The 16,432-nt window shown below is 39.0% G+C and overlaps 1 protein-coding gene across 9 annotated transcripts in view; it reads left to right on the top strand.

Annotated features, from left to right (window-relative positions):
• ENOX2 (ecto-NOX disulfide-thiol exchanger 2) overlaps nt 1-16,432 on the top strand; it is a 262,257-nt gene that overhangs the window by 97,168 nt on the left and 148,657 nt on the right. For 8 of the 9 annotated variants that reach the window (XM_058712518.1, XM_058712514.1, XM_058712512.1 and 5 more), the window contains one exon: nt 7,477-7,620. The exons of the other annotated variant lie outside the window; for it this stretch is intronic. Coding sequence is in view for 3 of the 8 variants with exons in the window: in XM_058712511.1 (XP_058568494.1) it covers nt 7,477-7,620 (144 nt within the window). In the remaining 5 variants the exon portion in view is untranslated. The remainder of the gene's footprint in view (nt 1-7,476; nt 7,621-16,432) is intronic. 9 annotated transcript variants of the gene reach the window in all.

Below are 16,432 nucleotides of genomic sequence, written 5' to 3'. Positions count from 1 at the left end.
AATTCATAGGAACCCTCGATTAGACTAGAAAGGAACTATACACTTATTTAGTGTGTAATATGTGGTAGATCCTAAATATACATTCTCTCATCGAACTTTCCTCACTTCCCTATAAGAAGGGGCATTATCATTCCCACTTTACAGTGCAGAAACAATCCCAGAGAAATCAAGTGGCTTATTTATACCTCTTGTAAATGGTACACCTAGTAAGTAGCAGATGTGGGTTTGAATCCAGGTCTTATTGTAGAGCAGCACTGTCCAATAAAATTTGGGGGGTGATGGAAAGAGTCTGTACTGTGCTTACTGATACAGTAGCCACTAGGTGCATATGGCTGTTGAGCACCTGAAATGTGGCTTAGTGATGCTGAAGAACTGAACTTTTCCTTTCATTTCATTTCATCTAGTTTATTTAAACTTAGATTTTAACAGCTATATGGCTACTGTGGCTGATGGCTACTGTGTTGGACAGTACATCTCTAGGGATTGCCTCTTCTTGACTGCAGTTTGTAAAGCAGGGATCTATAACCCAGTATCCATACAACTATTAAGAAAAGATCCATATATGGAGTTTCTTTTATAGTATTTTCTCATGTAAGAGTCTTAGTCCGGGGAAGGACAGTGCTGCCTTTTTCATTGGAGAATGAAGTTATGCATAATCAAGGTTGGGGGCAGAGTGTATGACCATCTACCAGCACTCCCCAAAGAGTCTTCAGGGATCCTGGATTAGAGGGGATACCAAGAATGCTGAAGGAACCCAAATCATACTTCCCTTCATGACAGGCCCAGCAGCAGGTTGGTTAGCATCTGGGGTGGGAAACACAACTATTGTACCTAAGTTGTAGCAGAGTTCAGATCGATACACATGTCTGGAGTGTTTGTAACATTGTACAAGGCATCATGCCAGGCATCTTGGAGGAAGAGATTTTTAAAATGACTGGGATGGGACACCTGGGTGGCTCAGTCAGTGGAACATCTGACTTCAGCTCAGGTCATGATCTCACAGTTTGTGAGTTCAAGCCCCGCATCAGGCTCTGTGCTGACAGCTCAGAGCCTGGAGCCTGCTTCGGATTCTGCATCTCCTTCTCTCTCTCTGCCCCTCCCCCATTCACAGTCTGTATCTCTGTCTCTCAAAAATAAATAAACATTAAAAAAATTAAATAAAATTACTGGGAGGTAAAGTGTGTAGTAAAGGAGTTTACAACAGTAAGGCAGGAGATAAGGAAGGATGAGAGAAATACTCAGAGAACTATAGCACAAGGCATGCTCTAAAAGGCATATGAAAAATGCAGATGAGAATCTGAGGGGAACCAGAACAGTATTTTAGAATTTTAAAAAAGCCCAAGTTCCTTGCTGTATTGTTTATTAGCTGCATGACCTTGGGAAATTTACCTAAATTCTGTAAGATTCCCTTTCTTTGTTGTAAAATGGGAATAATTAGAAAAGAAAATAAAAAGATAATGTTTGTAAAAACAGAACACATTCTTAACAGCCAATGAATGGTTGATCCCCTGGTAGCCCTGTTCCATTGCTGTGTATGTCATCAGTTGTGTGGAAGTGAATAAGGAAAGGCATCATGAAGGAAATAACATCTGAGATAAACCCTAAGAGAAGGATAGTATAGTATTTTGAAAGTTGGAATTCAAGAAGTTGGTGATGGAGCAATGTGAGCTAAAGGTGTGGAGACAAGGAAATTACTGGAGTGATTCATTGAACACCAGGTAGTCCCATTTTGCTAGAGTGTCAGTCTTTTCTACTCAAAGTGTGGTTCCCCACACCAGCAGCATCAGCATCATCTGGGACTTGTTAGCAAAGCAGATCACAACCCAGACTTATTAAATCAGAATCTGCATTTTAACAAGATCCCCTGGGAACATGTGTGCGCATGAAAGTTCAAAAAGTGTTGGGGTAGAGTACAAGCTGAAGCATAGTGAAAGACAGTGCTCAGAATGGGTGGGGCCTTATTTTGAAGGCCTTGAATGCCTGACCAGTAGTTTAGGGAATCACTAAAAAGTTGCTGAAAGATCACTATCAATAAAAATCTGCCTGTCACCTGTATCACACCTTGAAAGAGTGACATGAATGTAAATTTTTCCCTGGAAGCTTTTATGTTCACCACCATTCAAGCAAGCTCCTTAGTAGAAAAGGCTTTTGGCCTTTTTCTTTGTCATCACTTTCCCTGTTACCTTCGCTCCCCTATTAATCTTTTACAATTACTGTTGTTTCAGCTAAACCAGTTATACAGAATATTGAACTCATGAAATTGACAAAGTAGGTTTCATTTGTTTGACATGAGGTAAGACCTGGAACTAAGAAATGTTCATTTGTTTTGGCTGCTAGCCACTGTGGCCACAAAGCGATACCGCAGCCCAGGTCTGTTAGACATTGCAAACATTCCCCCAGAAGTAGCAAGTGGAGCAACTCCGTAGCGACAGCTGAAAATATGGAGTCAGAGGTTTTCAGGCCTATGCTGAGGAAGGACGAGAAGCTCCCAGGGATAGATAAATCCTACAAAAGCACCTACCAGCACATTAAGGTCCTAACCATTATCCTAATAACCCCTTGTTTCTCCAAAAGTTTTGTAGTAAAAACTAATTTGGAGACCCTCTACTTCCCCTGATTTCAGACTGAAGTCAGCTGGAAAATAGGATTCAGGTTACAGAAATTTGTTTCATACACAAATTAGCTATAATGTTACTTTTGCCAAAAACGGATACTCTATTTTTTCAATCTAAATGTCTGTCTGGACATTGCTGCCTTGAATTGAATTTACCAGATTTCTCAGTAGCTAACCATTTTCTTTCAAAGGGAATTAATCCAGAGTATAATTGTGTTTCCTTTTTGCTAAGATTGTACCACCTTAAGTCTATGGCCCGCAGCTGCAAATAAGAAGTGGCAGGGACCCACATGGTCATATTTCCGTACCATAACCTGGAGCAATCATTAAAAGTGTTAGATTGCATCATGAAGGTTAGTCCTAATTTGACCTGATAGTGGAAAGCTCTGTAAAGTGAATTGTGACAGTAACTCTAACAGCAGCTGGGCACAAAGAGATCATTGATCTTCTTTCACAAGAGTCAGGAAAATTCTTCAGTGCTCCCCTCAAAGCCCAGGAATCATTTGCATCTGTATGGCAGACATCATTGCCTGTGAACTCACTGAGAAACACACTTCATTCTGAGATGTTTAATTTGCTGGCTCCATTGGGTGAGAAATGTCATTCTCCAAGGACCCCACCCCCACCCTTCCCCCAATATGCATACTTTCGAAAGTGCGTGTTATGGATGGGGGGTGGGAGGGAGGGCAGGGTGGGTGATGGGTATTGAGGAGGGCACCTTTTGGGATGAGCACTGGGTGTTGTATGGAAACCAATTTGACAGTAAATTTCATATATTAAAAAATAAATAAATAAATAAATAAATAAATAAAAAAAAGAAAGTGCGTGTTATGAAGTCAGATAATCTGTATTTTGACGTGACATGAAGTAACAGCTGGTCAGCTCTCTAAACCGGTCAACCTGGTTTTATATGAGATTACGTTACCACATGGACTTAATTGTGATCATAAACTACAGCAATAGCAAAAATCTGTAACACTCATGTTTATTATGTTTTCCTTTATTTTTTATCAATTTGTGCTTCCCTTTAGACAAACTGTATATTTTGTGGGGTTAGGCAGTGAGGGGACAAGATGGGAGGAGACATGAATGAGCAAAGTTCAAAGTTTTATTACGTTTATCCTCAGGAATAAAAGAGCAAGGACAACGAGAACTATCTAAGACTTTAGAAAATGTCTAACATTGCTCTGTTAAACTGTTCATGACTCCCTCGTCTATTTTTCTTGCAGTGACTATCAATAGGACGCTTACAAAGTTAGACGTGCCATGAACTCATTTTAGGGACAATAAGCAAGTTAATAGTTGAATAAAATGCATCCTACTTCGTAGGCAGATTGGGGGAGATGAAAAAGGAACCCTCAAAATAGAGGAGGCAGGAGTTTTTAAAAAGGCCAGCAAAGCAAGGTGAATCTCTGGGAGCACAGCAAGGAATGGTCCCCAGGCCAAGAAGTACCCCCTGGATTTAGGCTCTATAGATGAGATTCCTGTGTTGCATAAAAGAATGAACTAAATAACCGCAAAAGTTTCCCCCTAGTCTAACATTTTCCTAATATCTTTTTAATCTAATGATTTCATCATGTAGAGTGGGAAATTAGTAGAACTAGCTTCCATAAGAGATCTAAGGATACATTCTATAGTTTTGGTGGGAATTACAATATGGTAATTGCTTATATTTTACATTTAAGTCGTAATTTCTGCAGGAAGAGTCCTTGAAATTAAAGTGGTCGTTTTCTTTTTAGAATTTAAATAGTTTTAATGGGGCTATTTTACTTACAATAGCATTCAGCATGGATCACATATACATGACACAGAAAAGATCTTCTAAGTACCTATTGATTTACTGATTTATTGGCTTTATTTTGTGTTGTCTTAGGGGATGAATAAAAAAAATACAATAAAAGTGGCTAGAAAGCACTGGTGTCATAGGATTTTGCTATCTATATAGCCCTTGTTCTCAACACTACAAATCTTTGGAGACTGTATGGGGTCCCAGAGAATATAAAATGTGGATGCATATTCAATCAATCAACTTACTGAGTGGCATGTCTTTCTCACCTTGATATGAGATCCTTTTCTATAAGAAACCGACCTGTGATGTTGTGCTTAAATTATCAGGATTGCACATAATCTGGATCATATATGAGGTGGACACAGAGAAAGTACTTGAAATGTCAGTTTTATTTAGTGCCAAACAAAAATCTGTATGCTAGGAAGAGTAACAAAATACCTAAATCCCTAAAATTATCATCTGGGACTAAATAAACAGTAAAGCAATTATAGTCAAATATCTATGACTGAATACTTTTAATTTAGCAGATTCTTTTCCTGGACTCCAACTTCTAGAAAAAGGTAAAGCCAACAATGAAAAGATTCAATGAGGAAAAAAGGTCTATCCTTGAATCAGAGCAAATTCAGACCAGTCTCCGCACATTGCACATCAACAATCTAGAAACTGAAATGGAATAGAAATAGAAATTCAAAATTATGGTAGTGGCAGTTAATATTTATTGAGTATCTGCTATATGCCAGATGTAATGCAGAATCTTCTACATACATAATTTCATTTTAATCCTTTTAACAATCCTATGAGTTAGGCACTGTTATTGGCTTCCTTTTATAGATTATGGCTCTGAAGTTCTGTAGGATCTTCAGTCATCTACTTAATGAGGCAGGGAAATGGACTAATATATTATTCTGTAAAATTATCAAATGCAAAACAAAATAAGGAAAAAAATTTCTGATTAACCATCATTAATCAGAACCTCCTAATCCCTGAGCATTCCTTTTGATCAAGCTTTCACCTTCTTGCAGTATAGTTCTCCAATGATGGAGATGCATTTGAAGTCTAATTATTTTAAGTAATGTTGATATAATCAGCATCATAACTTCTAAGTTGTGGCATTAATTCTTGATTATCAGCTATCACGTCTTTACATAGGTTAATGGAATGAGTCACCTACCCCTCCCTGTGGGGTATTAATTCATTAATTCAACACTCACTATTTGCCAGGCATGGTGATAGGCACCAGGGATACAGTTGTGGGTTGGGAAGAGTTTTGGGGGGAAGATCCTCGTTAGAAGAGTTTACAAGCTGAAAAAGGTTGTTTTTTTTAATTCATTTAGAATAAGATAATCATAACTTTAAATATATATTTTTTATCTTGTTAATCTTTGCAACAACCCTGTACAAATGTTATCACTCCATTTTTACACATTATGAAACTAAGAGTAAGGGAGATTACATGATTGCCAGCTAGTAAAAGATACAGCTTTGGGTTTTAGCCCTGATCGAAACACATGCTGTATCCACTATGCCATTCCATCCCCCATAGAGCTTGTTTTGGTCAATATAATATTGAAGAAGGAAATACCAAGAAAAGTTTTTCTAACAGTACACTACTCACATTTGACCCTGGGACCACTCAGGTGCAAGAAACCTCTTCATTTGTAAATTGTATAAAAATCTAGTCTTCTTTGAAAATAGTCTTGGCCTCATCTGAATGTTTTTTAATACATTGTTATGTATTTAATACATTGCTATGTATTGGTGTTTGTTTCCTTAGTTCTTTCTAATCATGATAGGGATTTAATAGAACATGGATATGATGCAGTGAACAGTTGACTTAAGATACAGAAGTGAGTTTTCATTCCTTCACTTAGTTACTCAGGTGATGTAAAGGAAAAATGTTTGACAAATCCCAGAAGACATTTAATGGAGGTGTGCCAAGTGGAGTCTGATTGCTGAAGAAATGGTATTTGTTATGTGGGCTGAAAACATTAGCCTAGGGATACTTTAACTAAAACCAATAATGTACAGACATTTTGTTAGGATCTTAGCAGTCATTTTACTGAAACTTGATTGACTTTTAGCTGACTGGACTCCAAGCTTTTATTGACCGTTTACAACATTGCCTCAGGAATTGTATAGCTGCTGCCCATTGAAACATTGAGGGTTAAAGAATGAGCCTGGCAGGCCAACCTGATTCCTCTTTTGATAGGATTAGGGAACCAGTGGCTAAAAGGCTTAAGAGAGATCACCTAACTTTGGTCTTTAACAAAGCTTTTGATTCCACATTTCATGAAGTTTTAATTGAAACACTTGAAATTCCAGGTGCTGCTGCCAGATGAGTAAGAAACCCTCTGCTCCTCCCGGGCTGAAGCATGGAAGACCTAGAGAGTAGACAGTGCCTTCTGCCGTTTTAGATGATGCAGCAGCAACTAGTAAAGTAACCATGCTCTGGCATCATTTGGAATGGATAGAAGTAGCACTAGCCAAACCCGGGTCATTACTCCCCAGCACTCCAACTACTAACTAATCTCATTGCGAGTTCTGTATCTTTGTTTCCTTCTCTCATTTGCCATAGAATTGTGGGTTTCTTTTGTAGAAACCTCTGTTATCGTTGGCAGTGACTTTGATGCCAGGATGCTCTAATGATATCTGCATCACCTTGCAGTGAAAGAATGGAAAAATGTCAAGGGACAGTCTGAGGAATACATAACCAAGCTTTTTGAAAGGAACGGTGGGTTTAGCCATAGCCACATTTAAAGAAGATCTTATCTCTTTTAAGGAAGGAGGTAGAAGATAATTTGATAGCTTGTGGCCAAAAATGCTAATTTCCCAGAAACGTCAGGGATCTTCTTATAAGACTGAGTGACAGTCTTACAAGACCCTATGTTTTAATTCTGTACTTGTCAACAAAATCTGGAAAAATTACAGAAGGCAACTGGTTTTAAGGAATTCACCTATTATTCCTAGTTTCTTAAGATTTAGAGAGTTTTCCTCTAGTGGCTCATGTAATACAATCTAGAGACATCCCAGTCCTTAATGGAGTCTGGATTTTGGCTTTCTTTTTCTTCTTTAGGATTGAACCAGCTGCCCTTTGACCCTGCCAACAACAACGAGCCCCTGCAGTTTGGTAGTGCCAGTGGCCCTCTGGTCACAGAAGGCCTCATTGAGAATGGAGGGGAGTCAAGCAAGAAAAGAAAGAGAACAAATGCTCCTTCAGGTAAGCTAGGCAATAATGCACTGTCTTAAGCCAGTGCTATTGAGTCAGCATTTTCCCAGAGCCTAGTATGTGATTGACACTTCACTGGGATTTGTAGAACCACAGAAATGAGAAAGAGTCCCCTGCCCTCAGTGAACTCACGGTGGGGTAGAGTGGGGGGAAAGCACATACAAGAATAACTAATAATGAGATAGAGTATCATTGGTGATGTGGCTAACTGTGGAAAACGGGAAAAAACCCTATGGGAGCACAAATGGGGAAGAGTATAATTCAGCCTTGGGCATTGTGGAACACTTCACAGCAGAAGTGACCTTTGTAGCTGACCCTTGAATGGGTAGGCTTGACACAAAAAAAAAAAGATGAGTAAAAAACATTGATTTAAGTAGAAGGATTTCATGAGTGAATGCTTTCACTGTATGTTTTTCTTTGCGTGTCCATGTGGTGGGCTACCGTCACTTTTACCTGTAATGCAGATAACTGCATATATTTGCATCTCCCCACCCCAGCCTTGTTTCCCCCAGTACACAATATGCCCACATGTGTTTTATGCCCTCATAGTTCTCTTAGAACAGGTGACGAGCTGATTGCCCTAAATCGTTTATAATAGTCAACTGAGTTTTTATCCTCCCCTGCAATCGTCCTTTACCTTCATGTTCCATTAGCCTATTCTCAGGTTAAATTTCTCCAAAACGAGTGGGGAAGCAACAGGAGAACCAATTCTTAACTGATCATTTGATACTTTAAAATTGTATCTCTTTGTTGCTTGGCTATTCATTTGAAAACAGTATCCACAGTGTGTAGAAACTGATCTGAGATTGGGGATTAGCCTAATAGACACGTTCACGGTGTTTTGTTTTGTTCTGTTTTTGCTTTTTGGTTTTTTTTTACTATTTTATATTCACCTTGTAACATGGAGCATGTTTACAAACATATAAGATCATATCTGATTCTAAGATTATAAGTCTTTTCGCTTATAAATCAAGGTATTTGTCAAATACAAATTTGGAAAACAAAAACACAGTAAAACACAGCTCTCTGGAGCTCTCAAGAAGAGTGATTTTTAGACAGCTGTATTTTCTGGAACATTGGAAAAGCATAGTTTATAGCTAAAGAACTGGTGTGAGTTCTAATCCCAGCTCTATTTCTGTTTGTGGCCGGGGGGGGGGGGGGGGGGTTGGTTCCTTAACCTCTCTTTCACTTCAATTGTAAAGTAGAAATGGTACTAAAACCCACCTATTAGGATGTAAACACAATTATATTAGGTAAAGTGCTTAGCATGATGTCTGCACACAGTAATCACTTAATAAATGTTGCTATTTTGTTATTATTATGATTATTATTATTATATGATAATATTATGAACTTTACCTGTTTGAGTATCAACACATTTCACATTTTTAGGTTAACCATTATGGATACAAATTGTGTGTGTGTGTGTGTGTGTGTGTGTGTGTGTGTAAATGTATCTGCCTTTTTAAGGAATGTATTCAACTCTGATCATTTAGAGGCATAATTCCAGATATTAGTTATTGTACTGCACTATAATACTCTATTATAGTTTTCAGGGTTTACTAAGGAATATAGGCCTTTTATCTCTACAATAAAATGTCCTACAGTCTGGTAGCTTTTTAGTTATTACAGCCGTATTTTATACATGTCCTGTCTCCTTTCTGCAGTCTGCAGTCACTTCTGGTTTCTCTCAGTGTCCCTTCATGCAGCAGCCCTTTTTCTCCTTCTAATCAGTTGCAAACACTAAAAAACAAAAAACCCAGGGGCACCTGGGTAGCTCAGTTGGTTGAGTATACAACTCCTGCTCAGGTTATGATCTCACAGTTTGTAAGTTCAAGCCGCACGTGGGGCTCGCTGCTGTCAGCACAGAGCCCGCTTCAGATCCTCTGTCTTCCCTCTCTCTCTGGCATCCCCTGCTTGCAGTCTATCAAAAATACATTTAAAAAATAATAAAACATTAAAAAAAGCCAGCCATCTCCAAGTTGGTATGTCAGATATGTATGTTAAATCAGCTATAAGAGAACCTGCTATGGAAAGAGTTAAAGGATTTAGGGCATCAACTTTAGGAAATCTATTTTGGCTGCTCTGAGGCCTTTTTTGATCACTTATTAGTTTTTCCACTGTGTTCTTAATAAGTGATGTGCTAGTTTAGAGTAATACCTCCTGAACTGTAGTTAATTCATGAGAGTGGGGAAGGGGGTATGAATTCATTGGAATTGTGAAGTAACTTTAAAGAATTGCAGTTTTATTTCTAATGAGCATATTCAGTGAGTGCAAAGTAACTTGCAGATATAGGATTTTAGCAATAGATTATACTAATCTACAATTAGCAGAATCAATTTGCATTCAAATAATGAATATGCTGAGGTTCTTAAAAAAAAAAAAAAAAGACTATTTTCTTTAAATAGGTGAAATAGGCCCTGGCAGGCTAAATTAGCTCTCTTGCAATCTTTTTCACTGTTTTGCTTAGTGAACCCTTTCTTTGTCAGTAGTACCCTTTCTTTGTGACTCCAGCCCAGGTTAAATTGCCACAAATTCCAAAAAGGTGAAGTCCAAATTAATGAGGTTTTACTATATGGGGAAGCTCTTATAATTGCTCAGCTGGCAACCTTACAGCATTATAAATGGGTAGATTGCTTTGTAATTGTATTTTCGTCCTTTGTCACTGTTCCCTGCATCTCAGCAAGGAGGAAGGCTAGGGTTGGAAGTCCTTAACAGAACTACCAGTCATTTCAGTTCTAAGCTGAGCTACACATCCAGCCATTATATCACTGAACCATGTGACCCCTTTGAATCAAAGCCATCTTTCTCACTCTCCTGTCACTGCAAATGACGAGGGGTCTTTGACTGCACTTCTAGTTCCTCACTACCCATTCTGGTTTTCTTCCTTTCCCATCCCTCTTATTTCATCCTTTTCTACAATTTGCCTCTCTCCTTTTATACTAAAATGGATTTATTAAAGGTCACGAGTGACCTCCAAACTGTCAAAGTCCCTGGCCTTTTGGCTGGTCTCAACCACTTTGACCTGTTTGGTTCATTTGATGCTGTTAACAACCTTCCCTACCTTGAATTCTCTCTACTTCTGCTTTCCTTGGCAATGCACTTTACAGATTCCTCATCCTTTTCTGTCTCCTTCAAGCATTCTTTCTCCTTTCTCTCCCTACCTCCACTTTCAGTGAGTATACTATCATCCACATTTATAGGTGAAGAAATAAAGGTTTGATAAACTAACCTAAGGATGAACACCTAGCAAGTGGTTTAGGCAGGCCTCTAACTCCAAAGCCTCTAACTCTTATGCCACAGTTATGCCTGTAGATATTAGGAATCCAGACCCATTACTAAAATATATGTTAAACATTGGTGGCACACTAAGGAAATCTGTGTTTGTGTGAGAGTAAGGTGAGCAGATTTGATCATTTCTAGGATGCCTCTAAACTCTGAGATCCCATGGTCTCTTCAGCTTTTTTTCCCCTGCTACTCTATAAAACAAGTCTTCTAGTTCAGCCAAGGTAATCTGCTACAAGACCAGCATTGCACCCACCTACTTAGTACCTTGCTCATGCCATTTTTTTTTGTCTAGTGTGCTCTATCTCCTTTAACTTGTCAAAATCCTGTCCAACTAAAAGTACCTGCTACAAATCCAACCGTCTTCAGGAGGCTTTCTGGATCATCAGTTAGAATTGCTCATTTGTACCTGTGAAACTCCTTGGTGGTCATATTCATATGACTCATTTGACACTGGTTATAGATTACCTTGTTGTTATCTGTTCATGTAAATATGTCTTAGCCTTTTAACTCAGTCATTAACCCATTATTGGAAGGGCCCCTGACTCCTGCTAAAATGGCTTTTAGCAAAGATACAGTGTCTTGCACACAATAGATGCTCAAGAAATATTTATTGATTGATCACGTATCTGGATAAATAATTGCTTTACCCTGGCCTTAATATTTTCTATTATTCTCTTATCACTGCCAGAGTAGAGCTGTGTATAAAACTGGGCACTTTTGGGGTGCCTGGGTGGCTCAGTTGGTTAAGTATCCGACTCTTGATTTCAGCTCAGGTCATGCATATATCATGGTTTGTGAGATCCAGCCCTGCATCAGGCTCTGCTCTGAGTGTGGAGCCTGCATAAAAGTCTTTCCCTTGCTCCGCCCACCGTGTGTGTGTGTGTGTGTGTGTGTGTGCGCGCACGCACACTGTGTCTCTCTCAATAAATAAATAAATTTAAAAAAATAAAATAAAACTGGACACGTGGTATCTCATATTGATCAATTGACTTCCTCACTTGACCCTAAAGGTCAAACTCCAAACATTTGTAAGATTATATCCTTAGATAAGCCACACATCAGATCCAGGTGCTTGTGAAAAGAAAACCTGGCCCTAATGGAATCCTTGCCTCTTTACCAGGTGAAATTTCATGAGTGCCCAAGGACAACTCAGAGGTGGAGTTTGGGTGTCCTGTCCCAACTCCTCAGTGAAGTAGATCAGTAATCTGGATTAGATAACACTGCAGTATTTGACCACAAACCCTTCCTTTGTAGATCTGGCTGCTTTGCAGCTTTTATCTTAAGGCGATCTCAGCATTCTTTAGAGTGTGTTTGCTCTCAAATTTTACCTTTTCCTTGTAGAAATGTTTCCTGAGTAATGGTGCAGTAGCACAAATTTTCTGAAATTGCAGTGAGTCCACTTATTCAGATGATACTTCATGGCTAAAGAGTAGAAGATTGTTAAAATCTCATCAAATTATAATGACTGTCCACAAGATGCCAACTGCCTTCTTGTTTGATATCCACCTGGACTTGTAGAAGCGGAGATACCAATCTTCTTCTCTTACTCTAAAGTGGAAGAATCCATGAGTCAATAAGGCCATCAGATGATGACTAAAATTGAATGCATTGTTTTAAGCAACCTCATGACACATTAGTATTCAAAAGAAAATGTCAGGTCTCTGGAAGAGTAGGCAACTAACCTGGGGATAATTATGATACCAGAGTGATGATGCAAATGTGGACATACTCCTGTTTCCATTGTCTTCTCTCATAGGTCTGTACTGAAAGATAGGTTTGCACTTAAATACATGATGCCCAGTACTGAGTAGTATTATTCTCAAAGTTCATGTGAGTGATGAATAGCTCAGTATAGAAAGAGGCATCCTCAACCATTTTCCATTTGCAATAACGTCTGAATCCCAACTCCAAGAGTTAAAGATCTCCAGGAAGACCCTTCTGTTCAATAATAATTTGCATCAGTATGGCAATTCTTTCTTTCCTTAATATATTTTCATATTTGTTTCATTTTAGAGATGAAGTGCTAATAACCAGAGAGGAGAAATGATTTTGACTAAGGTGGACTAGCATCTCCAGGAATGTTATGATAAGGACCTCCAGATAGTATCTAAACTTGATCATAGACACCTAACTCATTTTCCAAGTATTCCTTTAGAATTTCTGGAAGTCAAAGTGAGACTTGACAATAAAGACAGTGAAGAGTTCTAGCACTGCCAAGGCGAGATTAATAGGACGAAGTGGGCCTGTGCAGCACCAAGTCAGACATAAGGAAGAATTATATTGGAATGAATTGTTACGGGGAAGTTGCTTAAGCCTGTTTGAGAGAGAAATATAAAAGTGAGATAAGCACTCATCTGTTTGGGAGTACTTTTGTTTCCTTTCTTACCTAGAAGAGGGGCGATGAACCAGAAAACTTTTCTATGACACTTAACAGCCTTTTGATTTACCTCAGACTCACAGGGCTGAGACTTTTATTTCACATGTACTTTGAAGTCCACAAATGAAAGCATTGATTGTTTTTAAAGAGAGAAAATGCCACCATTTTATATCTTCATGTTTGGTATTTCTAACATGTCAGCTGAATTATTATATTTCCAAAAGCAAGAAGAGCCTATTATTCCTTCAAATGGAATTAAAATAAGAAAAAAAGACTAACAACCCTACTCAGTTTCTTTAGTCCATTGGACATTTTTATCTGATTACAACTTCAAGAAATAAAACCATATGTTGATAACTAGAGGATCCCAAAAGTAAGCTGACTTCTGTCTTTCTCACATTGATAGAAACTCATTGTGAAGTGTTTATCTTCATGGATTGTCATGGGGATGGGAGATTGAAAGAGGCAGGATAGAAAAACGCAAATATATCTGTCTTAAGTTGACCCCACCATGAGAATGGCTTTGGAATGATTTTGTGACTTTATTGTATCTAAGCTTTTAGTACTTCTCTTGGCAGACACCAAGTGTGAGTCAGCCTCATGTGTTGGTAATAGAAAGGCTATTGGGGTGCCTGGGTGGCTCAGTTGGTTAAGCGTCCAACTTCAGCTCAGGTCACGATCTCACGGTTCGTGGGTTCGAGCCCCGCGTCGGGCTCTGTGCCGAGAGCTCGGAGCCTGGAGCCTGCTTCGGATTCTGTGTCTCCCTCTCTCTCTGCCCCTCCCCCACTCATGCTCTGTCTCTCTCTGTCTCAAAAATAAATAAAAACATTAAAAAATAAAAAAAAAAAAAAAGAAAGAAAGGCTATTGGCGGATGTTGAATCACAGCATTTTAGAGTTGGAGGCAACCTTGCCTAACTCCATAATTTTCACAAAGGAAGAAGCAGAGACCGAGAGAAGAGGCGTATCTAATGTCACAGAGTGGGGTGCCTGGTGGCTCAGTCGGTTGAGCATCGAACTCTTGGTTTCAACTCAGGTCATGATCTCACAGTTTTGTACGTTCGAGCCCTGCATAGGGCTCTGTGCTGGCAGTGTGAGGCCTGCTTGGGATTCTCTCTCTCTCCCTCTCTCTCTGACCCTCTACCACTTGCACTGTCTCTGTCTCTCTCAAAATAAATAAATAAACTCAAAATAAAATAAAGTCATATGGTTAATTAGTGGCAGAACCAGAACTACCAGAGCCATATAATCATTTCAAATTGGTCAGGACTGTGGCATGCAGTTGATTCACCTGTACTGCAGAAAGTGCATCTATAACCTTAGAGGAGCTGGCTACCCCCATGCTAATAGTATTACGGGATTTGTAGCAAGCTAACCCAGTGGTATATGACATCCCATATTTATTCTACCTGCTACACAGGGGAGGGCCCTTTGATCTCAAGCTACAAAAGAAGTTTGAGACTGGGAAACACCTATGAGGAAATTGCCTCTGTAGAGCTGGACTGTAGCAGCTCAGAACATCATAGAATAAGATCTTTGTGACCTTTGCTTACTTGGCAGGGGACAGTTTGTGTCCCCTATCCCAGCCCACCCTTATGGAAACTCTATCCAAATGGGAAAAAAATGTATAATATTTATCTATGATTTAAACATTGTTATATAGTTTTTTCTGAAGTATCTCTTTCAATATCTTGATTTCAAGGATCTCTTTCAATATCTTGATTTCAAGGTAAGGACTTGTCTGAAAAAAGTCAGTTTTACATCGGTATAGCTCAATTTCAGAGTAAGAGGATTCTTAAGATTTGAGGAGGTTGTTTTCCTCTCCTGTTAGAATGGTAACATTACCAAAGCAACTGTCCTTGATCCTGGGGTCTGTATGGGCCTCCTTGGCCTTAATAACAGAAAGGAACATACTCAGGCATGTAGTGAAAAGAATACTAAAGATTGTAATTTTAGTACTGGGCATGCCACTTAGTAGTATTTTGACCCTGGGTAAATCACAGAAGCCTTTTCTTTTAAACCTCACTTTCCACATCTGTTAAATGAAAGTATTTTGAAAACTGTCAGATTTTTACTTCTTTTACTTTTATAGTTACTGCTTCTGCTTGTTAGGGTTTGAGAGTGTGAGGGCTTTTCTCCTTCCAGTTCTGAATCAAACTGAAAACAAACACAGAAAGGCATGTGAGGAATAAAATGTTGTATCAGGTTTATTATAAGTAAAACTGGATGAAGAACATGGCTTAAGCCTAAGGCCTAATGAGGCTCCCTACCATCTCCAACTCCAAATGTTTGCTTTGATGTCCGCCTATGGGGCAGATTGAATCCGCAGAGCAGATTACTTTCCCAGCCACTGTCATTGAGAGTGATGGCCTGTGTCACAATTCAGTGGAAGCTACAAATTAAGAACAAGGTGGGTCTGTGGGCATACCACTGGAAAACAGCACCTGTGCCCTAACTAAGCTCTGCTCGGTTTGTAAGAGATAGAAGATCATCTTAACACAAGGGCATTTTGTCCTGAGAGCCAAGATGGAAAAGTTGAGCCCTACATGAACACTTATCTTTATTCTAATCTTAGTAATCAAATAAATTAATTCTCCGGTGCCCAGGAACAAGTAGGCATGGGTGAAAGCCCCGGGAAGTTTCTTTAGTACTCCTGTCTGTCCTCTCTCACAAATTGAATGGTTGTTCCCTCCTTGCCACAGAATGGTGGCAAGTAGGACAAGAGCCCCCACGATCCCAAAATTGCTGTTCATTTGAAGATTAACATGAGTTTTGATTTTTCTAAGTCCTATCATTAGAATTTTTTTAAGCCAAGGGAAACTAGCAATGAGAGTTCACTGTGTGGTACAAAGAAATAGGGTTGTTTTCCTACAGGTGTTACATTTAGAGTTTTACTTCTCCATATATTAGATCAAGACAAATTCTAGATGGAACTCAACCTTTTATTATTTGACTTAGCCTCAAAGTAGTACCTCACAGTGAAGAGATTTCATTTTCATGAATTTCAAACACAGAATACCTCTGCCACCATGTCAGCATGGCCATTCACCTGGGGTTGCAAACTCTACAGGTCTTCCTTTCCCTTCTGTGACCCCAAAGTATAATAATTAAAATACCTTATTACTACTACCACTTCTAGC

This window comes from Neofelis nebulosa, chromosome X, assembly GCF_028018385.1.
Source record: "Neofelis nebulosa isolate mNeoNeb1 chromosome X, mNeoNeb1.pri, whole genome shotgun sequence".
Classification (NCBI taxonomy): Eukaryota; Metazoa; Chordata; class Mammalia; order Carnivora; family Felidae; genus Neofelis; species Neofelis nebulosa.
Note: the sequence above shows the minus strand (reverse complement) of the source record. Positions and strands in the feature narration are given on the sequence as shown.